Source organism: Seriola dumerili, unplaced genomic scaffold (assembly GCF_002260705.1).
Source record: "Seriola dumerili isolate Sdu_G_001 unplaced genomic scaffold, Sdu_1.0 BDQW01000192.1, whole genome shotgun sequence".
Taxonomy (NCBI): domain Eukaryota; kingdom Metazoa; phylum Chordata; class Actinopteri; order Carangiformes; family Carangidae; genus Seriola; species Seriola dumerili.
In genome coordinates, this window is record NW_019174447.1 from 331,864 (window position 1) to 357,509 (window position 25,646).

The following is a 25,646-nucleotide window of genomic DNA, read 5'->3' on the forward strand; positions in this document are numbered from 1 at the left end:
GCGCCATTTTGACTCTATGGGAGGAGGTGAAACTGGTTAGCATCACATCCACACACACACACACACACACACACACACTAAAGGCACCTAAATAACTGTTAGCTCCACATTCACCACTCAAAATGGGAGAGAATTAGCAATGCTAAGCTACAGTGAACTCACATATCACCAACAGAAGGTGAGTTATGTCACACTGTGGTTATAGCAATGGATCTTACAAACCCAATAAATGGCTGCATTGTAGTGCATCATTTGAAGGCTGAGCAATGCTAACCATTAGCCCCTCAGAGGCAGACCATGCTATGCTAATGTGTGACAGAGGAAAACAGATCCGGCTGTGTGCTCAGACTGTTTTTCCTCTTTTTTATCAGCTCATTCTTTCTCAAAGTCGGGGTTATCTCAGTGTAAACACACACAAGTCATGCCATACAGGGCCATACAGGGCCATACCAGGCTATATGTTTATTCTTTGTAGTGTGGGAAAACTAGATGGGGCCAACAATTTTAACCTGAAATCTGCATTCAGTCCAAATTATTAAAAGATATTGACAGAAGAAATTCATTAATAAAAATGACAATTCAATTATTACAAAATGTATCTTAATTATATATATAGTAATCGAATCTTAGATGTATAATTTATATAGGTATATAGTGTGTTGTGTGTGTTGTAGTGTGTATTGAGTATAATTTTATAGTATCATCACACTATCAATATATTATTAATTATATATAATATATGTTGTTGTGTGTGTGTGTGCTGTGTGTGTGTGTGTGTGTGTGTGTGGTGTGTATATATATAGTATATATATAATTAATACTATATGTGTATATATATGTATATATATACTCCAGCACTCCATTAATAATGTTATGATTATTCCATAAAAGAAAAGAACATTAACCACATCATAAATGTTTGTATGTTTTATTATTATTATAATTCCACTATGAAAATATATATACAATAAATAATTTGGATTTTCACTATTAAAGAATCTCAATAAATAAACTAGGGTCTAAAACTCGGGTCATCAGCAGGGCTTCCCTCCCCTCTTGTCTCGTTCAGAGAGAGAATGAACTCATTCTTCAGATTATATTTTTCTAAAAGCAGTCCGGCTGTCTGCACCTATAGACTCCGTGAACAGTTCCTGAGAAGTTAAGGATCCATGAAGCTGCACCAGAATGGACTAAAGGAAATAAATCCACACATACTGATAACGGTTAATCATTTGAACAAAAAATTACCAGAAACAAGAAAAGGCAATAAATACCTGCAATTTGGACAAGAGGGAGAAAAAATCCACAACGTTTCGATGGTGAAAAAACTATTTCCCTCCGATGTTTAAAATAAAAATAAAAAAAAAACATAAAATTAACTGCATCTCTCTTAATCTACATTATATCCGCAAAATAAAACCAGCAAGAAGACGAAAAGTATATTTGAAAACGAACATAATTTTCATTCAGAAATGTTTCAGGAATGTTGCCGAGAAGCTTTTACTCTTTTCAAACAACTGAGTCTTCTCCGAGTCCGTTCTCCTCCGCCGATTGTTCATCCACAGGCCTGTCCGTCCCTCCGCTCCTTCACTCGGGTTTATTTTTAAAACGCCGCCCTCAGAAGTTGAGGTGCTGCAGGTCTATGGTGCACAGTGTGCTTGTGAACAGGTCGAAGTCCTCCTCAGAGAAATCCACCGGGCTATCCAGGGAGCTCTGCAGGCTGGGCGACAGGCAGGCGTCCCCGGCAAAGAAGGTCAAGTCGGGGAGCGCGACTGAGGACGAGGCAGCAGGGGTGTGAACTGTGGAGCCGGTGGAGGGGATGGAGATGTCTCGCTGCTCGGGGAAAGACGAATCGGGCCCTAATGCTGCTGCTGCTGCTGCTGCGAGCCCGGCCTCGCTCAGCTTCACCAAGCCCGGGTTGCTGTCGGTGGAGTTCGTGGCGGTGAAGGACGGCGGGGAATGGTGGGTCGCAGCAACGTCAGGGGAGCCAGAGTCTCCCGGCAGCAGTGGGCGGCTCAAACGCCCTACCTCCTCCGGCGTGGGCTGTGCATTGTCCCCGCTGTCACTGGCGTAGGCGGTGGCAGCTGCAGCCGAAGATGGATCACCGCTCCCCGTCTCAGCCTTCAGTGTAGCCTCCCCAGTGCCGGATGCCTCCAGCGGCTGGCTGGAGTAGGGGGATGAGGCATCGGCGCCTTCGAGCGGCTCAAACCCGCCCGGGTCGCTGGATTCGTGGCTCCCTCCTCCTCCGCCGTCTCTGTGGTGAGTGGTCTGCCGCTTGTGTTTCATCCGCCGGTTCTGGAACCAAACTTTGACCTGTCGCTCGGTCAGATCCAAAAGGGCGGCGATCTCCACCCTCCTGGGCCGGCACAGGTACTTGTTGAAGTGGAACTCCTTTTCCAGCTCCAGCAGCTGCGTGTTGGTGTACGCGGTGCGCAGCCGGCGGGACCCGGCTCCTCCACCATCCAGAGCCGCCTGGCCCGGGTCTGCAGGGAGACATAGACAAATTAAAGAAGGAGACGAAGAAAACATATGCGGAGGATTTATTGCGTTACATCTTAAGCTATTCTCCTTTTTAATTTTATTTTCATATTTCGTTTTAATTTCAAATTGTAATCTGCTTCATGAAAAACATGTATAACCTCTATAAATTTATGGCGTGCCAGATTTCAAGACAAGAAATGAGCTGCGGCAGCATCGAGCTCAAATCCCCTCGGCCCTTCTCTCTATAATAAAACTATAATAAATAACAAAACACAAAACAGTCTCATAAAAATACTCCTTCCAATTACAGTGGCAGTCAGACGTATGGCTGTAAAATGGTGAAAGAGAAAAGCCAAAGAAAGCGCAGATAAAGACAGATGATCATAATGTCAGAATGGGTTTTCCTCCTCTGTAAAGTGCAGCGAGCACCGTGAGAGGCTGTAGCGTGATCACAGAAATGCAGGAGGAAAATAAATACATCATGGGGAAAGGAGGAAATGTGCGAGGAAATGTGGGAATATCGATGTGAAACGAATGTGGCGGATTCTGTCAGAAACACAAATAAGAGCATGAGTGACTTTATGAATGAGATCAGAAAAGGCAGGAAATTGGGGCAAGAAAGGGAAAAGGAGAAAACAAGAATTTTAATTAGAAATGAATGTGTGTGTGTGTGTGTGTGGGGGGGGGGGGGGTAGAAAATAAGAGGGAAAAAAATACAAAAAATAATGTTGCTGTGAAGGTGAGTGTAAAATACAGAAATGAGCTAAACCTCTGGAAAATCAGATTGTGTGTGTGTGTGTGTGTGTGTGCTGAGTGTGGCTGTAGCTTATAGCCTGTACCCCCAACCCCCACCTCCATGTCCGTTAGCTTTGCCTCGCCATTATATTTCCTACCTCAATCCAATATGGCCACCATCTCAGTTGTGCTATGAATATATAATTTGAAGGCGATGCTGCTGCTGCTGCTGCTGCTGCTGCTGATCTGAAATCACAGCAGCCAGTGAACAGATTGATCCCGCTGCAGCTGCAGTCATGATCAACAAAAACACGGCCTGCGCATCTCTAAGCACAAAGAATAATAACTCTATATGGACGCAAAGCATTTAGGGAGTTGAAGCTGCAGATGGTGGAGCAATAAGAGGATGCTGCTGTGAAAGGTTTGCACTCACAGTAAAGCTGACACACACATGTTCTGATCCAGAGATAATGTGTTAATGGTGCATATTTAAATGCGTGATGGGAGAGTGTGCAAAGCACTGCAGCATAATGCAGGGGTCTAGATATGGCTTCCCTGTTGACACAGCATCACGGCACTGCACGGTACACACATACACGCACACACACACGCACAAATAGACATACACACACACTGGGGAAGAAAAAGGCAATGTCATCTCACCCATCCATGCTGCATGGAATGAATGTTTCTGAAGTGGATGTGAAATGAAGATGCAAACAGAAAAACAAAGCACAGGCTGCACCCCTACCCCCCCCCCCCCCCCCCCCCCCCCCCCCCTCGCACTCCCGCCACACATGCACATCCCAGCAGATACCGACCTGTGGGTGACTCGATGCCCGCCGAAGCGTACCCAGAGGCGGTCGGCGACGGGGAGGACGAGGCGGGGGGGATGATGGATCCGCTACCGCTGGAGCTGCCCCCGGGCTTGGGGCACTTCTTGGATGACTTCTTCTCCTTCATCCAGGGGAACTCGTGGGCAAGCGGACCGGCCGGGGTCGCCGTGACCGAGGCAGGGGCCTGGCCTGGCGGTCCGGGCTGCTGGGCGCCTCGGTGGTGCGTCTGGAGGCCATTACTGGCGGAGGTTCTCCGGTTCTGCTGGCTCCTAGCAGCCGGTCTCGGCTGGCTGGCTGTGCAGGGGCTGAGGCTGGGGATGGTGTGCTCGAAGGGAGGCGGAATTACTGTCGACTCCTTGATTGATGAAGTTTGAAATGACTCCAGGGCGGCGGGGAAGGACGTCAGGCACTCTGCTAGGGATGGCTGGCTGTTTATAAAACCGATCTCCCTTTCAAATTCAAAATTCATAGCTCCCTCAAACCGGTTTCACCCTCAAACGGCGAGACCCCCGAACAATCCCTTCCCCCCCAAGAAAAAAAAAAAAGAAAACACACAAAACACAAAACAAAACACATATACACACACACCACACACGCACACAACACAATATGGCCTCTTCAAAAAATTAAAACGAAATGAAAAAACGCACGATCATATAAGCTCCCGACCGCAATGGCGTAAATGCGGCGGCTATAATAATTGTGTATATTGGTGATATTACTAGCGTATGGGGACCTGGGTAAGCTAAACTGAAGAACTATGGGACGAAATTGCAGCCAATTCCTGGTCATGTGAGCCAAAACAGCCAATAGGCGCCGGGGCCTGGCGGCAGCGACGGCTGTGGGAAGCAGCATTATTATTTTTCCACCAAATGCTGTGGCAAAGAGAGGCGATATCACATGATAGCCGCTATTGTTTTGTCTTAACGGGGGGTAAATTCTGGGGAGAAAAAAAAAAAACAAAAAAAAAAAACGTGAAGGCGGCCGGTCGCCATGTGCGCCGTGTGGGCGGCGGGGTCCAGCGCATCCCGTGCCCGCAAACAATAGAGCAGCTCGGTAACATTTCTTCGATCCTCTGGGCGATGTAATGACGGTTAACACTCGGCCAGCTCTCTGTTTGCAATATGGCTCCTTCAGAGAGAGGAAAAAAAAAAATGTTTACAGCACTCAGCTCATTAATCTTATAAAGTGTGACAGAGGCTGAAAATCCCCAACTTACACACATAAAAGAAGGAGAGGCTTTTTTTTTTTTAGATTTAGACCGCGCAGCAGCTCAGGAGGAGGATGATGAAGATGTTTTACTCAGCCGTGGTGAAGATGAGGCAGATTGGCTTCAAACAGAGCAGAGACAGAAAGTTAGATTTGACTGTGGGGAGATGAGACGACAGGCAGAGACAGGCAGCCTGTGCGTGTGTAAGTGCACTTCTTTATTTCATAGACTTTTTCTCGTTTTTAATTATTCCACTGCAAAAAAAAAATAGGTTGTTGGACTTTTGGAGTGTGTGTTTTCTAAAGAAGGAGAGAAAGCAAAAAATATTCTCAATATTATTTCAACCTAAAATAGTCTCGCTGCAAAATTCTTCTAGGAAGCTACCATGCCCCCCCCCCCCCCCCATTCTCTAGCTTGTGTGTGTTCAAAATGTGTGAGAGTTCACAGCGAGGTCGCTCCACGATACTAAAGGAGGCCAAACGTGTTCCTCCTAACAGTAAAATAATAATCCAGCTGCAGTGCAGTGAGTGCTAACAGTGAGTGAGGAGGCCCTCACACTCTAACACACACACATGTAGATATTTTATAAAGATCAGGACCTCGAGAGTTTAGCAGAGGATATTTTTGGGGAGGGCCCGTGGAACCCCGAGTGAAAAAAAAGAAGTGCGGTGATCAATCTTTCTCTCCCTGCAAAGAGGCTGACAGCAGCTCCGCTCTCTCCCCGCATAACAAGCAGAGCTCCAGCCTCTGTCTCTCTCCTGGAGCTCCGCTCTTTGCCTTGTTTGATTATTTTCACACCACTTTATGCGCATCTAATCCGCGCACATGAAAACGTCACAGAAATATTTTATCTATTAAAAGAAACAGCTACCAGGCTCAAACGGGTAGAGCCTCTCTCTCGCTCGCACATCGTTCCCAGGCCGTTTGACTCTAAAAAAAAAAAAAAAGGGGCCAGAGAAAAGGCAGGAACGTGTGTGGGAGTGAAGGCCATTCAGCGCAGTAGAAAGCGCAGGCAGTGAGTAGGCCGAGGCTGAACACTGAACTGAACACACAGCACACACACACACACACACACAGACACACACCACAAGCAAGCTGATAACGGCTGCACCGCTCTGGTTATTTTTTAGAATCTCATTTTAATAACATCGACGATTTTTAAAAATACTTTTTAAAAATTTTTTATTTTCTTTGTAAAATCTTACTGGGAGTTCCGGAGAGAAGAAACATGTTTTGTCGTCAACACAAGGGAAGCGCGGATTGTCCACTGAAGATAGAACTTTGTATGACTCATCTCATCTCATTCTATTTGTTTTATTCTAATTTATTTTATTCTATTTAGAATCAATACTTTTGTTTTGGTTTAGGCTTCTGATAATGGCCATTTATTTATTCTAGGCTATTTTATTTTTTCATATTTTAGCAACTAAATATAATCTCAATTTAAATCGTAATTAAAAACAATTAATATTTGAAATGTTGAATGGTCTACGACCTGTTTCCAATAAAATACATGAAAAACCTTCAGATGTTCAATAATAATTTATTAATTTGCAGACGTCATTCTGCTTCATCTAGAAATTATGGATTTTTGCATTACAACAAAAAACCTACTACTACTATTATTATTATTACTACTATTATTATAATCTTTTATTTTTATATATTTAAGTGAAATTGATGCTGAATGCTAAAAGACATCTAACCATTTATTAACAGCTTCCTCTGTCTAACGATAACTGCACATCAAACCCTTAAAATCTTATGAAATTACAGTTTTCTATTTGAACATAATTTGGATCAGTCCATCGACTGTGTGTGTGTTTGCGTGTGTGTGCGGGCGTACGTGCGTACGTGCGTGTGCGTGATCCTGGTGTACACTCAGAGCTGGACTGTTTTCAGCTGCGCCTGTGTTGCTGAAGCCGAGCCGAGCTCTTCGTCTGTTTTTATGAGGCAATAAATTAGATCCAATCTCTGCTTATTGGTGTTTTTATTGTCTGTTAGTCCAACGGAGATGTAAAGGGAAGTAAGGCCATTATTTATGGGAGCCTGATTTATGTTCCAAGTTTTAAGCTGCTCTCAGGCCTTTGAGCACACGCCGCGTGCAAGAGAGAGAGAGAGACAGAGAGAGAGAGCGAGAGAGAGCGAGAGAGCGAGAGAGGTGAGGGGTGGGGGTTAGAGACCACGTGACCAGACCAAGGCGCAGGCCTTGGGGCTTTTTTTTTTTTTTTGGTCATAAACATGAAGACAGGAAAACTAGCAGGAGGATCAGCCTGTGTGTGTCTGTGTGTGTCTGTAACTCGGGTTCAGTTGGGGTCACAGGTGGATTATTTGGGGTCTCCTGTTCTCCACTGAAACAAGTGTTAGTTGACTTTTTCATGAAAAATAAAAGTAAAAAAAAAACTGGATTCACTCCAGGAACAATCAGCAGTCAATTATTAAAAACAATGATCAAAACTGTGAATTTTTAAATATTCAAATCAGGGATGACCTGAAGAGTGAAAAAGGTCAACATGCTCCAGAGATGAAATCTGTTGAGGAAATGACTGTCAACTCCACAACTTCAATCATCTGCTGGACCGTCTGACTTCATTCACTAAAAGCTAACTCAAAAAACAAAAAAATGGACAAATAATAATAATGATAATGAATAAAAAAACACCATTTCCAGAGTAGCTAAAACGAGCCTGTTGTAACACCAACCGTCATTCTGAGAGCTAAACTCTGAATTCATCAGGGATCCTGAGGAATGCTCGTGCAGAGGAACAGATTTTTCTCATGTGAAACATCAAGTTCAGAGGTCAGATCGGGTTTCAGCGTGTTGCTCAAAGACACTTCAGCAGCATGTGAGTTGCTTGTTTGAGGTTGTTGAACCCAGGTCACCTTGCTGCCAAATAACTGGTAGCTTTAACATGAAAACAAATTGCTTTTATTATATTCAATTTGCCACCTATACGTTCTACATTTTCCCCTGCTGTGTTTTATTTTTGCAGAGAAATTGGCCCCTAGTTATCACAGCTGAAAACATCTGTCAGATTCAGTTGGGTGAGGGCAGATTCGACTGATATCAACACTGAGTTTGAGATTTTTGGTTTGTTGTCTGACAAAAGCCACAGAGCTGAAGCGGTCTGGCACCGTCCTAACAGTGAAAAAGAAAAAAATTCAAGTGGCGACAGTCGTATCTTTGGCTTCAGGTATAGGTTTTATTCTTGGATGTAACCTTAGACTTTAGCTGGGATGCAGCCCAATATTTGACATTAGCATCATTGGATTCTTGGTGCTGGTATTGGTATGGTAAATGAACACCAGCAGCCAGCTAACAGCAGCATAATAGGCTGTGACTAGTACATTTGCCAAGTACAACAACGAAGGACCCACCTTCATTCTGTTTAGTTTGTAAAGCGAAGAGGAGACAGGACCAGATTTAAAGTTTCCCTACAGGCAAAAGAAGTTTCTTTTTAATGGCTGACATGTTACACGCAGCTCTGGGCTTGTCATTTAATAATTGTTTTCTGACAGTGATGCTTTTAGCCTCAGGTATCAACTGGATATTCAATACTGGCATCAGAGTCAGTTCATCCCTGAACCAGAGACCTGCTGCTTTAAAAGAGTCAGACCTGCACCAGGTCTGGGATTCATGAGCAGCATGTTGTTGCCTCATGCTGGAGTAAAGATGATGTGATTTAACTTTGAGGCGTCGCACACAAAAAATATTTGCACAAGATTCAACTGTTACTGATACTTTTAAAGGAGCTATATTTAAGTTTTGCTCCTGCTACATAGCTAACATTAGCATTAGCAGCTCTTTACTTGCCAGTCTCGCCAAAAGCTTCAACCACCATTGCATTTACAATACAAGAGGTTATAATAGCCTATGTAGTTTGAGCAGCATTACTTCTTCAGGGCAACCTGGAGGTGGCAGTGACTCGGTATCGGAAAGTGATGAGCCGGTCTGACCGCGCTGGAGCTATCTGGTTGGCATGCTAACTTCAGTAGAAGAAAAATTATAGAAATACAATCAAAATGAGTGAGACAGCTCTTGATGTTGAACATTTCTTTTAAACTGCTGTTAATGCTATCGTTGGTTATGTAGTAATAGCAAAAACTTTAAAGGACCTTTAAAGGATTTAGGTAGAATAACTGATGTCTTGTATCTTCAAAATATCAGTTTCACTTTTAAGAAAAAGCAGTTTTGTTTTGGACTGAATGTTGAGGTTACCAAGTTGATTTTAAAGGGCTAGTCGCACTATTTTAGAAGAATATGTTAAAGTTGATAATCAAAAAAAATATTTTTCACCATAGAACTTGACTTAATTTAAAAGATGAGCGTGAAGTAATTTGCTTATTTTCATAGCCTACTTTATGATTTTTGCTCCAGCTCCAGGAAGTCAGGAGTCAGCAGTGCAAAGGGTTGTTTGTATGTTGCCATAACAACCAATACCACTGGTGTCAGCAAGTTTTCACCTGACAGTGACTTAGCCTAAGGTTTTGTGGGTACAATTATTAACCAAGCAACGCGGGTTGAAATCTTCACAAAACTGACCATAGCTCTGAATAACATAACCTTTTATTAAAGAATTGTTTGACAGACAACTCTCTCAACAATCAAAGAAAAGGGAGCTACAAATGACAAAGAAAGAAGTTGTTCTTCTCCAAAAAGACTCGTTCTTTTTTCCAGCTAATAGTTTGTCTAACTTTTCTGACTATGGCAGGGCGGGTCACCAATCCCCACCCTTGCCTTTTTCCTTGTACAAGCCAAGACATTTATGTACAAGGGTCATTATAGGAACATAAAAACTACTTATTTTCTTCTAAAATACAAGAACTAAAAAATTTAACTTCAGTACAATGGACAAGAAGAAACACAACGTTGTTTTTTTTTTTTCTTTCATAACAGGTAAATACTAAAAAAGTACAGTATTTTTTCTTGATATAAATACATGAAGGATAAATAATAATACAAAACAGAAAGTCTTTTTTAAACTGGCTATAACAAATAAATATTTAGATATGAATGTTCACTTGAACACACATTGACGAAAGACGCTTTGATTGGAGGGCCTTCCGTCTTCAAAATAAGATTTTATTATTATTATTTTTTACCTTTAACCATCAAAATGTAAACTCTAAGTGCAACAATGATGCCCAGATGTGAAAAGCATGTGTATGAATCTGCATTTTAAAAACCACTGGTTTACTGTCAGAGCATCAGTGAGTGTAAGGGTTTTGGTGAGTGTTGTCCCCAAACTGCTCTCACTGACTGTTCAGACACAATAAACCCAGTGGTTTTAAAAATGTGGGATGCACACCAGCTCAGATTTCTGGGACATGCATTTTTGTTCAAATATATACCCTGTATCCACGTTAAAAGTCAAGATATGTGAGAACAAAACAAAATATAAAATGTGGACTTTAACGCATTGGTGTGGCGCTAATGTAAGTGAACCCTTCCAAAAAGAGAGGGAGAGAGAGAGAGAGAGAGAGAGAGAGAGAGAGAGAGAGAGAGAGAGAGAGAGAGAGAGAGAGAGAGGAGAGAGAGAGAGAGAGAGAGAGGAGGGCAATGACTTACCCAAACATAAATAAATAAGTGTTCTCCACTCTTATTATTTACCCTGTGTCGATGATGTGCTAAAATAAGAACATTAAAGATTTCTCTTCCATGTTTGTTTGAAGATGTCAACAGCTGGAACAACCCGGCTGTGGATGTGTGTCAACGAAAGGAAGCTAGCTTAGCGTTGCTGTGTGTGTGTGTGTGTGTGTGTGTGTGTGTGTGTGTGTGTGTGTATGTGTGTATGAAGGTGTGATTAGCTAACGTAGCCTAACACACGTGTGTGTCTATGGGAGCTAGTTTAGCATCTGAGCTCGTAGCTTCATAAACCCTGTTAGAGTAATGGGAATGGTGGTGAGTGCATGTGCATGGATGATGGATGTATGTGTGTGTGTGTGTGTGCGTGTGTGTGTGTGTGTGTGTGTGTGTGTGGGGTGGGGTGGGGGTGGGGGCAGTGGGAGGTGGTGGAAAAGTTTAGCCTCCTTCAGAAGCTGTGTGCTGCTGCCACAGACAGGAGACAGTGGGTTACTTGTGATTCGGTTTGGACGGACAGAGACAGGTACGACAGGAGACAAAACGAGACAGTGAGGGGACAACCATCCGGGGGTTTTTATGTACTTTGTGGAAAACTGGGTGGGGGGTGGGGTGGGGTGGGGGGGGGGGTAGTAGAAGAGGAGTGCTGCCAGCTCTAGCCATATATTCCTGTTCTTCCTCCCCAGCTGATGAAGGGGCAGAGCCCTCCACATAGCTCAGCCCGGCTGACAACAGCATGTGTTGCCTGGAGGGGAGAGAGCTCAGTGTCATAAATCTAACCACCTCGTTAACTGCCCATTAAAATCTCAACTATTTCATTTACCAGGCGGGAGAGCTGTCTGTGTATGTGTGTGTCTTAGGGGGTGATTTTATTATCAAAGTACAATTTTAAACCACATACTAGCTCTAACAGAGCTATTATAGGCTTTTCTTTTTACTACATACTATCTGAACTACTACTGCACTCTCCTCCGTCTGAGCAAGAGTTGTTTGGAAAAGTCCAGTAATACATGGAGGGAGGATTTTATCACCGGTAGACAATTATGCTTAATTCATTTGCTGAGTAATTTATATATTCCTTTTATTTTTTATCTTTTTTTGGAGACATATTTTAATGAACATCAGCTTTGTTTAGTTGATTCTGCAATTTTAAGATCGAGTGTGCAGCAGATTATTAGACGAATGAATACTGACCAAACAGTGGTGCTCACCGTACATGTTGCCATGCCACACAGCTGCCGATATGTCTCTGCACTAATGCCACAAGAGGAGCTTTATTGTTCCCAGGGGAGCGTGGTGGACAATCGACTGTCCACCTTGTCTCCCATGTCTACAGTAGGATTCACCACCCTGGGACCATTAACACTCAGGAGTAGAATGTGAATATCCGTAAAAGGGTTCATCTTAAAATTTGTAAACATTGGTAAAATGAACGAAGATTTCTGTTTTTCTGAAATGAATGAAAAGTGATAATACACTGTTAAATTAAACAATTTTCTTTCCTCACGTCCTGTATGAGGATGTGAAGATAAAACAGGAGAGGGAAGTTAGTGAGTTTGGTCCAAGACTAAAACATTTTTTGAAAGTTTTAGCAGCTACAAGTGATTTAACTGCTTTTAAATTGCAGGATGTGTATTTTATCTTTTTTTTGTGTTTTTGGTGACGTAATTAATGGTTCATGGTTGGGCTGCACTGCTGCTACTAACTTACAGACACAACCTCTGTTTGGTTGAAATGAAATTAACTGCACTTTCAAGGTACCAGTGGAAGCTCTGGACCTGATCAGACTGGCGAGGGCAGTGGAAACAGGGTGGGGCTGGGCAACACATAACACTGATTTGTGAGTGTAGAGCACAGGACAAACCACAGGATGGCTCCTGCCTGTCTCGTTTTGTCTCTCCTGCCGTCCCTTTGCAGCAGTAGCGGTGGAGTCCACACATCTTAGCTAGTCTGTTAGTGAGTCGCGTCATGTTACTTGTTCTGTGTCGTCTTCACTATGTTCTACGTTGTCATTTTGTTCCAAACCTGCTACAGGTGAGTGAGCTTGGGTGCTTCCTGGATTCTGCCCTGAGTCGAGGTGTGGTGCGCTGACAGCTCAGTGTACGTCGGGTGTGTGGGCGGGTCACAGGTACCTGGGGGGCCCCCTCCACCCACATGGTGCTGGTTGGCGGCCGACATGGGCCCTGCGCCATTGTAGTCCATAGTTTGGTGGTGGGGTGGCGTGGGGCCAAGGTGGTTTAGCCCGTAAATGGAGGGCCCCGAGCCTGGCATGGGTTCCACGTAGCTGCCACCCCCCACGTAGACTGGACTGGCCTGCATGTTGGTGGGAGTCCCGTAGCCAGCGCTGTTGGCCTGTACGAGACCGTGGTGGGGATGGGGGTCACCATAGTCCGGATCTGGGGCGCCATACTTCTGCTGGGAGGGGCAGCCCTTCATGGGGACATTGGAATAGGCAGTGGACATGGAGTAAGACACTCCCTGGTGGGGCTTTCCAAAAGATGGTGGAGATGGGGCATCGTACCCGGCCCCTCCTCCCCCGCCTCCCCCTCCCATGGAGTGTATTGAGTTGAGGAAGCTGGCTGAAGACTGCATGGGCAGGGGCGGGGAGCCGGTGGGTGAGGGCCCTCCAGAGCTGGAGCTCAGGCCCTTGGACTTCTGGTCCTTCTTGTACTTCATACGCCGATTCTGGAACCAGATCTTGATCTGGCGTTCAGACAAGTTGAGCAGGTTGGCCATCTCCACACGCCGTGGCCGGCACAGGTACCGGTTGAAGTGGAACTCTTTCTCCAGCTCCACCAGCTGGGCGCTGGTGTACGCCGTACGAGCCCGCTTAGACGACGCCGACGACCCACTGGTAGGACTCTTCTCCCCGCTGCTCCCGCTCTCAGCTCCTCCTGAGGCTGAGGACACAAAATGTTGAACAGAGACACGGCAAGTGAGAAAAATAGAAGAAAAAATGTAGAGCATGTAGAGAAAAAAAACAAAGAAAAAAAAAAAAACATGAGGGCATAAAAAAACCCAGAAAAGGAAGAGTGTGAAAGTGGGAGAAAGGAACCAGAAAGGAGGAGCAAGAAACAGATAAAAAAGATGATGAAATAAAAAGTGAGAGAGCCAGAAAGGCAAAGAGAATAAAACATAATCAGGCTGCATGCTGGAGGAAACAGAAATCATTCAGGTTCTTAATAAAGCAGAGGGGGGTCCAGGCAGGCCGGCTGAATTATCCCTTGATATTAGTTGTCAACACTTCATAACAGTGGCAGTTATTAAGAGACCGAGGCCTTGGTGCTGGCCAAGGGCAGCTAAATTGCATCTTGGCTGGGAAGATAAACCCCCAACAGCAACAGCAGCTGCAGCAGCAGGACTATAAGCAGGAAGTGAAGTTGACATGCGCTGTCTTCAGTTGGCTCGCCAGCTAAAGTCAAACTTCCTATGTCATAATAACTATGACTTCTAATGCAGCTGGGAGGTGTTCAGAAACCTGCTCAGAGACACTTCAGCAGGAAGTTGGAGGATTATGTTGTGAAAAAGCTTCTATCACATCTTTAGGATTATTTTTCGATTTGATTCAACTGCTGTTTCTCTTAAATGTCCCATATTTTACACTTCTGTGTTTTATATATTAAATCCTGATATCCATAAGAAGACATATTTGTGGTTTTAAGTATCAAAAACCACCATTGAGCCAAGTGATCCTGAGTGGTCCAATAAAAATATAGCAGATTTCAGGTAAACACTCAGAGAAACCAAAGCCTGCCAGGTTGGATCGTGGGTCCGAGTGGGCGGGGCATTGCTTAGGGCGGTGACTGCTTTGTTGTGACATCACAAAGTTACAGAAGTCCTGACGGCTGGTTTTAAGGCTCAGTTTCTGAATACAGGCTGTGTGCATTTCTCTGTGGACTGAGGCTTTGATACTTTCACAGTATTTATATAGAACCTAGACCTGATCTATAATCAAACAACACATGGACAGAGACCTTTAGACTACATGGGACCTTTAAGTAAAACCTGCTACACTGGCTCTTTGTAAGACACTCTCCCTGAGTGCAAGTGATGAATGTAATTTTTTTAATGGTAATGTGTATGTTACTTTCAGCAGGAAGCTAATTGTTTTATCATAAGGCCATAGCAGCCAGGACTCTAGATGATTGTTGAGTAGACTAATATAACACAATTCAATTTAACAGCACCACAAACTACATCCTCTCTAAAAGTAGTTTAATCAAAAACTGAACGTTAGAACCTTCTTGGAAGGAGGATGTGTTAGATTTAGCTGGGTGTACCTAATAAACTGGAAACTGAGAGTATGTTTGAAGGTCGAACCCAAAGTTATTAATAATCCTTCATTTACACAAGAAGGAACTTGTGTGAGTGTGGAGAACTACGGCAAGTGCAGTGGGTCAAAGTTGAAGCAAGAAGCCGGAATCTAAACTGAGATGGATATCTAGTTAAGATTTAGTTCGTCTTTGTTTTCTTTTCCAAATAAATTTGACTAAACTGGCTGTTTACAAATGTTTACAACCTGAATGATCCCAGTTCCCAGCAGTTACATTTGCATATAACAGTGTCATAATGACAGAGCTATCAGACAGAACTATTTACATGACATTTAAGTTGTAGTAAGCTGTAGTGTTTTGTTAGTCCCTCCAGAGCGGTCATGCCTGATGTCACAAGATTAGGGCAGAGCGATATACAAAAGAAAAACATATTGTGATTATTTTGGCAGATATGACTCATAATTTCAGTTGGAATGGTTATTTTTGCATTTACATTTACAATGAAAAATAATTTTTAAAAAATGATGATAATGTGATTTTTGCACCTCCTGCAATTTGGATATTGCTCTTGGTTATATTGTGATTTTGATAATATTTGAATTAATTGTTCAGGCCTACTCAAGATTTTTCTTCAGGTGAAGGTTTCATGTCTTTGTTCATGTGTTCATACAGCACAGTTCAAAACAAGCACTGAGATCCTGTCCCTCTCTAATTCTCCGTTTCTCTCCGCGGTGGAAACAGTCGACTGTGGTGTTTACTTCTATGGTCAGAGAGAGAGCGAGGTGAGAGAGGTAGCCACTGTGTCATCTGTCTCACAGAACAGTGGCACTCTCTAAATGACTGTTTAAATTTCTCATCAATAAACAGTCTAATCTCCTCTCAGCGCTCTGCTCAGTCAACTGAGAGACTTTTGAAGACTCATATTCATTATGGCGGAGCAGATTCCTTTCTCATTGATAACTTCCAATTCAAATAATATACAGTAACATGTGTCAGTGACTGTTTTCTTTATCACGCATGCAGATGATATTCAAATTTATCATTTTTTCATTTCAAATATCTGCTTGTCATTCTCCCTCTCTCTGAAAATCTATTCATCTGTTATCGTACATGACATTTAAATTCATCCTGTTATTATCTTCCTTCTTGCAGTTGCTTCCCAAGGATGTGCAAAAAGGAGAGGAGGAGGAGGAGGAGGAGGAGGAGGCCAGGAGGACTAGGAAGGAGAGCAATGGGAAGTCATATCATAACCAGAGGGTGGAGAGCAAGAAAAGAAGGGAGGAGGTGCAGGGTGGAGGGGAGGATGTAAATGAAGGTGTACAGGCTATTGGCTGTAGGCCTCTGGCAGCTGGTTAGCCAGACTGTCTATAACTGGCGGTACTGTTGCTGTAATGAACTGCTCAGTTGTCACTGATGAGAAAGTCAGTGTAAAGACAAAATGCCATGGAGGTTTATTCCTCTATCACATCCAACTGTTTTAGGTCCATTCACTTCAGATCTGACACTGAATGCTCTATAAAAAATGTCTTGTGTTCCACCTGTCTCATCTGCTAGTACTGCACTGATCCTGTGATCACCTTGTTCCAATGACATTCAACATATAACCTTTCCCTTCTTCTACATTGGGACTTTTTTCACAATGAACAATAGCATATCCATCCGCCCAGCTCTTCTGTGCAGTGTCTTCCTTTTAGCACAACTTGCCAGATCTGGTCAGTGAGTTTAGTACAGGTCTGTACTGACGCAATTTTGCTGCACCTGGCAACCTCACTGTTACAACAGGGCTTGTGCACTCAGCGGTTGATCACCAAAGAGTAGTTCTCCCCCCAAAACCACAAATTGTTGTTTTTACATTTGTGCATGTGAACAGATGAATGTGCTTGTAAGTGTATTTTTTTCACCTCAGAGGCAACTGTTTCCCCCTGTTTCCTCTACGTCTTTATGCAACTGCCTCCTGACTCCATCTCTGCACTCAACTCACAGATGTAACAGTGGCATCCATCCAACCCTGTCTGCATTCGTATACTACAAAACAGTAACATTGTGGTGGCAACGTAATCGCTGGCTGGATTACTGGAGGCTATGTTTTCTTTTTCTTTTTGAATGAAGCACTACATTTATTAGCAGCAGGATCAAAGCTGCAGGACCGTCACACCAGAGACCAGGGTTCAGAACCACAGTCCCGACTGTTCAGGCAACAAAAGCACTTTGGTTCAGGTCAGGGGAAGATGGTGGTTTTAAATAAACAGGTTGTGTCTGAACTCAGTGTGAACTTTTACTTCATTAAACCAGACCAGGATCTTTCCCTATAACCTTAACCAAGTGCTGTGCGAGTCTGAACAGAGCCATAAGATTTAATGTGTTGGTGTAAAGCATTAACCTTATAATTATTATTATTACTTTTATTTATTATAATAAAAGAGTCAACATATTTGCGACTTCACAAATACATAAATTGACATTTTCTCTTTACGTTCTGATCACAATTACGTTTCCTTCAAAATGTAAAGTGCTGTTGCAAATGAGTTGCACATAAATCTAATTTCTATGAGACAGGCTTGATTCATCTAACACGAAAAACTTTCCTTTCCCTACAAGTATATGGTTTTTCTTTGCTCTTAACGATATAGATTTTCCTCCTGGTTTCACTTGTTTACTTTAGCACTCCTCCAGGTTTGCAGAAACATTTGTCACACTGCCATCCCTCTGCCCTTTGACCTCTTTTACGATTGGCTGCTTGACATAGCAAAGGTTTTTCAAGTCAGTTAAATGACTTTAATGAAAAGCAGAACTGATTCTTATTTTAGGCTCATCCTTTTCATCCTTAAATGCTCCAGTGAAGTCAGCTCTCCAGCAACATTAGTTCAATTAAAAACAATATCATTTGGGTAAAACCAGAACAGACTGAGCCACCAACCACAGCAAAATAATAACCAGCTCGACTGTTTGCCTGTGGTCACCTCCCTGTCTAATCCAGAGCCTGTGGAAACCTATTTTGCCATAATAGTCTGAAGAAACCTTTTTAAACCCTCTGGGGATTTGGGGCTTGAAAGAGGATGTTGATAAGAGAGGTGAGGAAAGAGGGTCTTGGTGATGGGAAGGAGAAGGCGGGATAATAGGAACAAAGACGCTAATGAGGAAGGAAAATGAAGGAGGAAAGAAATGGATGGAGGAGAGAATGAGCTGAGAAAAGGAGTAATGAGAGAGAGAAACACAGACTGGTGTAGGAGGAATAATTATTCGGCTAAGCCATGTTGCTGCTGTGGTACTGTGTGGAGGAAACCAAAGCAAAGACAGACAGAGAGACAGAGACAGAGACAGAGACAGGTGTAGTCTAACACACCGTTGCCAGAGTTGTTGCTCGGTGAACAGTTTTTCTGCTTGGTCGTCTGACGACACTCTTTCATCCAGGGGAAGATCTGCTTGGCCAAGGTCGGGTTGGGGGGCAGTGAGGAGGAGGAGGATGATGTGGAGGAGGAGGAATTAGATGACTTATTGGGGGCTGATTTAGAGGCTGAGGAGGCCCCATTACTGCCCCCTGGCTGCTGAGCCCCTGTACTACCGCTGCTGGGGTTGGGGGGCAGTGGGGGGGACACCTGGGAGCCGGGGTGGTGCTCAGGTGGCAGGCTGGGCCGCATGCAGCTGCCATTCAGCTCCTTGGTCTTGGCTAGCTGCTGCTGCTGCTGGTGGCCACTGTTACTGCCCAGCGACTGTAACGAGCAGGCAGAGCGCTGGTACGAATCCACATCCAGATGGGTCGCCGACTGGAAGGCCGGCTGGTGGTGGGACACTGGGACCGGGGCATCGTAGCCCCCAAAGCCGTTGGCGGCTGCTGCCGCTGCCGCCGCTGCCGCCCCCTGCACCTGGTACGACGAGTAGCCACCGAAAAGCGTCGAGGAGTTGTCGTAGTATGTTGTCTTCTGCATTTCTGAGGGAAGTGGCGGCGTCTGCTTGTGCTCCGGTCCTTGTTGAAAACCACTGCCGGAAGACCATTTGGTACCGGGGGTCACGTGACAGCGTCTCTCCAACGGTCCCCTGCAATCTGACCTGAAAGGTTAGGAGAGGCAGAATAAAGAAATAAGAGCGATAAATCCATCTTCCTTCAATGAAAGGCGCCATGACATGAATAGAAACCACGGCTTTTCTTTCCTCACCCCCCCTTACCCTCCCCCTCCCCTCTGAGCCCACTGCACAGCCTGCAGATGCTCTGGTGGTGGGGGCACGAAGAGGGCAAACTGTGTTCTAGTAATAATGTTAAATGTTTTTATTTATAAAGCAATGCAATATTTGTATTATTATTATTATTATTATTATTATTATTATCAATTAGTAGTAGTAGTAACATAGTAGACTATCTATTACTATTAATAGTGATAGGCTTTTAGTTGTAAAATAATTTGTTAGCTTACTTTTATTACGTTTTTCGCTAATTATTTATCATTTTTCAGCAATTAATCCCAGGTCAATTAAAATGAAATAAAGCATATTTTCAGAATTGTTTTAAGTATGACTATATTAGGTATTTTCACATTAATTCATGAAGTTTCATGTTTATTCATTTGAATGTATTTGTAATTAAGCACTAGCCCATCGTGTCAGGTGTTTTTCAAACCGGACGTGACACTCTTGTTGTGTAATGGCGGATGTGGCCTGAGTGTATATTTTCCCTGTGACTGATGTAGGTAACCTATTTCTGTCAACCTCTGCCTTCCACACAGCCTGTGATTTACTGTATTCCATCTGCTCTGCTGTTACCTCACTCATCCTCGAGCAGAGGAGTGTATGTCCGGAAGCCATCATTGCTGTTGAATATCAGGCTGTTCTTGCATCACAGTAGATTTTTAACAGCTCGGAGAAAACGAACGCATTATTATTACAACTGCACGTCAAGATATTTAAAACTTCTAAACGGGGTAACAAAGAAAAACGTAATGACAAGATGACATGTAGCTATAAATCAAATCTCTGTGTTGAAGACGGTGGTGTCCTAAATATTTCTAAAATATAATATTTTTGGATTTTTGCTCACGGGAGATCAGGGTTAAATTTAAAGCAGTAATTACTAATTTTCCTATTCCTATTCTGTTAAAAAAAAGGACTAAAAAATAATAACAATTGAACAAAACACTTGGGCTCAGACAGAAAATGCCAGTAATAGGCCAGATAAAGAAAGAAAGAAGCTCCATGAGTCAGTGATCCATTAGGGTCGTGCGGGCAGAGTGCTCTATCATGGCCCCTTAAGGGAAAAAAAGCAGTGTGAGCCTCCATAGACTCTCTATCTGACGCTCACCGCTGGGGTGGGCCTGTGGCCGCCAGAGGCCGGCTTGTCCAGCGCGAGAGAGCACCTGGCATTCATTCTCCTCCACACAGATAAAATGTTTAACGGGGAGAAGCAGAGGTGAAGCGGCTCCGCTGCCTCTGTCACACTGAGCCTGTGTGTGTGTGTGTGTGTGTTGTGTGTTGATGTGTTGTGTGTGTGTGTGTGTGTGTGTGTGCTGCTACAGCACCACAGCTAACTGCTGTTTGGCCTACTGGTACCAATTATCAGTTCCCTGGGTTCATTTGGCGACAACAGCCAACACAGATGTTATGTGGCCGTCAGTTCTATGTTTTAACGTCATAACACTGAAGCTACGTGCGCGTCTGTCGACAACAGTAAACAATAAAAACACAACAACAATGAAGAGTTAGCCACAACGCCTGCGAAATAATGTGATAGCGTTGGGCCTGAACTAGGAAACATAAACAGAAAAAATCTGAAATGATGGTTTGTAGCTATTTGTAGGATACGAAATTCGTGATTTGTAAATATGTGGTAGGCTACTTTAAAAAATGAATAAATAAAACCAGTAGCCTGGGTGATAGCCTACATTTCAAATAAATACATCAATAAGCAGCTAGTTAAAAGAGAAAAAAGAAGAAAGAATGCAAACCATAAAAATGGATATACCCTGCAAAAAGAAAGAAAGAAAGAAAAAAACGAATAAATAAATCCTGTGTCATCCTGCCAGTGTTTTTATAACAGGGTTAATTGCGCTAAAACAATGTAATTCCTACAATCTCTTTCCTTAATGTATTACTATTATTATTCCTTTTTTAGGATTAGACAGACCAGCCCTGCTCCAGCTCTCAGCACGTCACACATGTCAGCCATTTATCTTTCTGGTAGACAAGCTGGAATCCTAATTATTTACTCTGAGGAATAGTCCCAAGGAAGGAGAAGGAGAAGGAGAGAGAGAGAGAGAGAGAGAGAGAGAGAGAGAGAGAGAGGCCATGGCACTGAGTGTAGGAGGAATATGTTATTAAATCATATTGCTGTTTCGCCATTAAACAGGACACGTAATGTCTCTGCCACTAGGCTTGTAGGACTAGAGCTTAATACAATCACCAACTTTACTAGACGCCTCCCTGAATAATCCACTTATACTGACAGAGAAACAGCCACCCAAACAAAAACAACACACACACACACACACACACACACACACACACACACACACACACACACACACACACACACACACACAGAGGGAGTGAGAGAGGGAGAGAGAGAGGTCGGCCTTGGTGTCCAGTGTCTGTGCTTTATCCTGGGATATAAAATTACAAATGGCGCCTGCCATGAAGAGCTATGCAGGCATGGAGACAGAGAGGGAATGCATTAACTTGGACAATCCACATATTCCTTATCCCATTAACACACACGGGGTGGGGTGTGTGTGTGTGTGTGTGTGTGGGGGGGGGGGGGGGGGGGGTGTAATTATATTGAGCTGTGCCCAGAAACAATGAAGGATTGGCCTGATCAGAGCTATTGTTGCTCTGTTCATGGCCTCAATTTAGGCTGAAATCACTAAAACAGTGAATCCTGTATGGAAGCTATGAATGAAATTAGGCTACAGCACACAGCCTCTAAACATTTAGGTAAGAAATGAAATAAATGTCAGATATTGGCAAAATAACAAAACGGAGGCCCGTGGGGAAGGGAAACGTCCAGGGAGAAGTGGATCATCCATAAAAGAAAAATGCCATTGCTTTGTAAATAAATAGCTATAAGTGAGGAAGAGACATGGAGAAGAAATGAGAGGGGGAAAAAAGAAAGGAAGAGGACAGAGATGGAAGGCCGAGGGAAGGGGGGCTACTTGCGGCGGGTATCTGCGGCAGCTTAAAGCATTGTGAACTCTTCTTGAACCGGGATTGAAGTCTATTGGGCCATAAATCACTGAGCCAGCCACTCCGCCGTTCACAAACTGCACAGCGAACAAACACGCTCTGTATTTCTGGTTTGTTGTTTGAGCTCGTGCATTTAACGGCTGGCCTTGCTTGCCTGCCGGTGATTCTCCTTACCTTTCCTTTCCTTAGCACCGGTGGTCCCGGTCCAGTCCGGCACGGACCCAGCAGCACCGCATCACCAGATTAGTCCTCACCGCACATTCACCAGGTAATCAATAACAATAATAAATAATTAAATAAAAAACGAATCCGGTCGTTCTCTCTCTCCGTTTTCCTCCGCTGCTGCTTCTCCGGTGCTGTCTTGAGACCAGCACGACTGCTCGCAACTACCACCACAACAACACCTCCTGGAGCCAGCGGCAGCAGCAGCGGCGGCGGCAGCGGCAGAGAGGGCTGCGCGACGGTGGCGAACCGGACACCGTGTGGCATGAACGACCGGCAGATGAGGAGGGAAGGACGGACTCAAGTCGTTGGTGGGGGGCTCGATAAACACGGGCAGAATAAACACACGGGTTCGGTTTAGGCTACAGGCAGGCTAGCTAGCACACGAGCTGAACGAGCGTACCGGGAGCCTGCCTGCTGCCTGCTCGCCCCCCCCCACCCACCACCCAACCCCTCCACCTCCACCCTCCGCCCCAGCACCAGCACTGCCTGCACCGCTGCTGGCTGATAACAATGGCCTCAAATTTCTTTCTTTTTTAGCCTCTGTCGCTCAAGCAGCCACCCAGCCAGCCAGCCAGTCAGACAGCCTCTGAGGAACAGGTCCACCTCAAAATGTCACCCCATCGCATTTCTGGGTGGTTGTTCATCCGTCTGTTTTATCCCTCTTCTCCTTCTTCTTCTCTCTTCCCGGGTCTCCTGCTCCACTCCTTCCGCGTCCTCCCTCTCCGTCTTGGGTCTGAGTTCTCGCCTAGTCTTGGTCTCTGGCAGGCTGTAGGTGCCGGGCTTATTCCACACGGCTAGCAGCAGTAAGAGCTCGTAGTAGTAGGAGCTGTGGTGGTGGTAGCACAGTCAGTGTTCTCATTCTGTTGTTGACAACAAGCCCGGGTATCAGTAACGCTCACGGGGGTGTAACGGAGGAAACAACGGGGCTTGACTCGCGGATTTGTTGATTCCCCCATCAAAGAGCCCAGCGTCACTCACAAATTATGCTAATTTCACTGGCTGGAAGTGAAACATGCAGTCAGTTATGTTAGCCCCACAGCCAGGCACACAGCCTACTGTCCCAAAAATAACTATTTTAATTTTAATTTCACTTTTTTTTATAAGGCACTTCTGTTAGCTAAGCTACAACAAAGCCTACAACTCGCCAGGTGAAGTTCGGCATAACTTTTATACATTAGGTACAAAAACACTTTTGCTTTAAATTTGTGGAACTCTTTTGCCTTTACAATTTTCCGACTTCTCTTTTTTTCTAATAACTAGACGAGGCCTATATGCTACAATGCAACATAAATCTTATAGTAGGCCTAAATGTACAAGAGTAACTCTATTTGTAGGCTATGATATTATTGAGGGTGGGTCATGGTGGACTGAGATGCAGCCTTATGCGATTATTATTAGTAGTATTAGCTAGGCCTATAGTTTAATTTTACAACAGCTGTTCTTGTTTGCTCAGTCTGGTAGATTAGTTTAAGGTGGTATTTACTGAGCCGGGACGATGTAAATTAAAATTATTGGCACTAACATCAAACCAATTTACATATTCAGTCCAACTAGGCTCACAATGTAACATTAATAAATCAGTCTAATAAATAAACTATATAATCTGTTTAGAAGCTGAATTAGTATTATGGATAACATTATTAGAAACATAACGCATCATTCTTAAGAAAACTTGGTGTATTTTATAAAGCATTCACTGTTTACTATAGGCCTACCATTTCTCTGTGGGGTGGCAATGCTAAGGCTAATATGTTCTTATTAATGGTGAACCTGGTACCATCAAATGGTATGAGTACGACCCACTTCCTGAAGGGTTGTTTCTCTGCTGACTAACCCTAATCCTAAAATGTTGTTATATGACGTGTGTAAAGCTTAAAATGTGTAGACATGACTGGAGAAATGTTCCATATCCTATGATATCACTTATTATTTTGCATGTTTTTATCTCTTTACAGAAACTTACACTGTATCTGGAAATGCAAATAAAGCACTTATTTGAAAGCAGCTACAGTACACTCAGTGCCAGACTCATAAATATGTCACTGGGTACTGTTTGACCCTCATACAGCTGAGTGAAGATATGTAGACTATATTTTTACAATTGGGAGGCATCATTTCATTTAGACACCAATGTGCTGATCATTCACCTGTTTGTGGCAACTGTATGAAATAATTTGGTGACATTTCTACAGGCAACATGAGACTTTCTTTACTGTCCCTCAATCCCTCCTGAATTTACATGAAATGTGACTTTTTCTTCTTGATGCTCATCCCATGTTTCTCCGTAGAAACTAGATATGGAGACTGTGTTGTTAGATTTTAAACACATCCTTGTTACTGCGTATGCACAGAAAAAAGTTGATAAAAATAAAAGAATATCAAAGAATACCAAAGTGGAAGAGAGGAGACTGAGAGAAAAGGCACAGAGACATCTATCATCAGTAGCATGGCTCTGGGTGGCTGCCATGAGGGAACTTGGGCCTTTAAAATCTGCCTTTCCAGGTCTTTTTAAAGAAAGAAAGCGTTAGGAGAGAGCATATGTTCCTCCCTGTGTTTTGAGTTCAACACACAAGGGAGGAAGACAGGAGGAAGTGCAACAACATGTGAAGAAAAAGGTGAAGTAGGCTAAAATAAAAAAAAAAAGCTAGAATGACAAGAAGCCCCAGAGGGAAAGAGACAGAGAGGTGAGACCAAAATGGAAATGAAAATATGAAAGCGTCTCACAATGTTTCCACACACTCTCTGTCTCTATAGCGTTCTCTCCCGCTTCCCTGTATTTTTATTATTCAGGACGCTACCCCTGTCGTTTATGGCTACGTAAGATTTATGAGTTCTCTCGCACCCAGCAGCGTGTGTGTGCGTCTCTCTCTGTGAGTGTGTGTGTGTGTGTGTGTGTGTGTATAAACAGCCAAACTTTAAAACAGATAGCATTCGCTGTGGGCTGCTGAAATGAGAGGATGAGCTCTGTGTAGGTGGGAGGTGGGAGCCTGAAATGTGTCCGACTGCAACTTTCTCTTCAAACCTCTTTGTGCGGACGGAGGGATCTGCTCACTGCTGCTGAAAAACCCTCATTACTCATTAACCAAACCACTAATCAGCTGTTTCTTTTTGTCTATCTCTTTCTTTTTTTTTTCCAT

The 25,646-nt window shown here is 43.7% G+C and overlaps 2 protein-coding genes across 6 annotated transcripts; both read right to left on the reverse strand.

The window, feature by feature from the left end:
• Positions 1-951: 951 nt before the first annotated feature.
• Positions 952-4,521, reverse strand: hoxb2 (homeobox B2). The gene is made up of 2 exons (XM_022753680.1): positions 4,038-4,521; positions 952-2,483 (listed from the first exon to the last, which is right to left on the reverse strand). Exons 1-2 carry the CDS (start codon positions 4,519-4,521, stop codon positions 1,618-1,620), a joined length of 1,350 nt encoding a protein of 449 aa, XP_022609401.1. The 3' UTR covers positions 952-1,617.
• Positions 4,522-12,754: 8,233 nt separating this feature from the next.
• On the reverse strand, positions 12,755-19,043 carry LOC111227934 (homeobox protein Hox-B3a). 5 transcript variants are annotated; one of them, XM_022753677.1, is made up of 2 exons: positions 18,461-19,043; positions 12,755-13,731 (listed from the first exon to the last, which is right to left on the reverse strand). In XM_022753677.1, exons 1-2 carry the CDS (start codon positions 19,041-19,043, stop codon positions 12,872-12,874), a joined length of 1,443 nt encoding a protein of 480 aa, XP_022609398.1. In that variant the 3' UTR covers positions 12,755-12,871. The 5 variants fall into 5 exon arrangements, with proteins under 5 accessions (XP_022609398.1, XP_022609397.1, XP_022609396.1 ...); XM_022753676.1 differs by having other exon boundaries at positions 12,755-13,734; XM_022753675.1 differs by having other exon boundaries at positions 12,755-13,743.
• Positions 19,044-25,646: the final 6,603 nt, after the last annotated feature.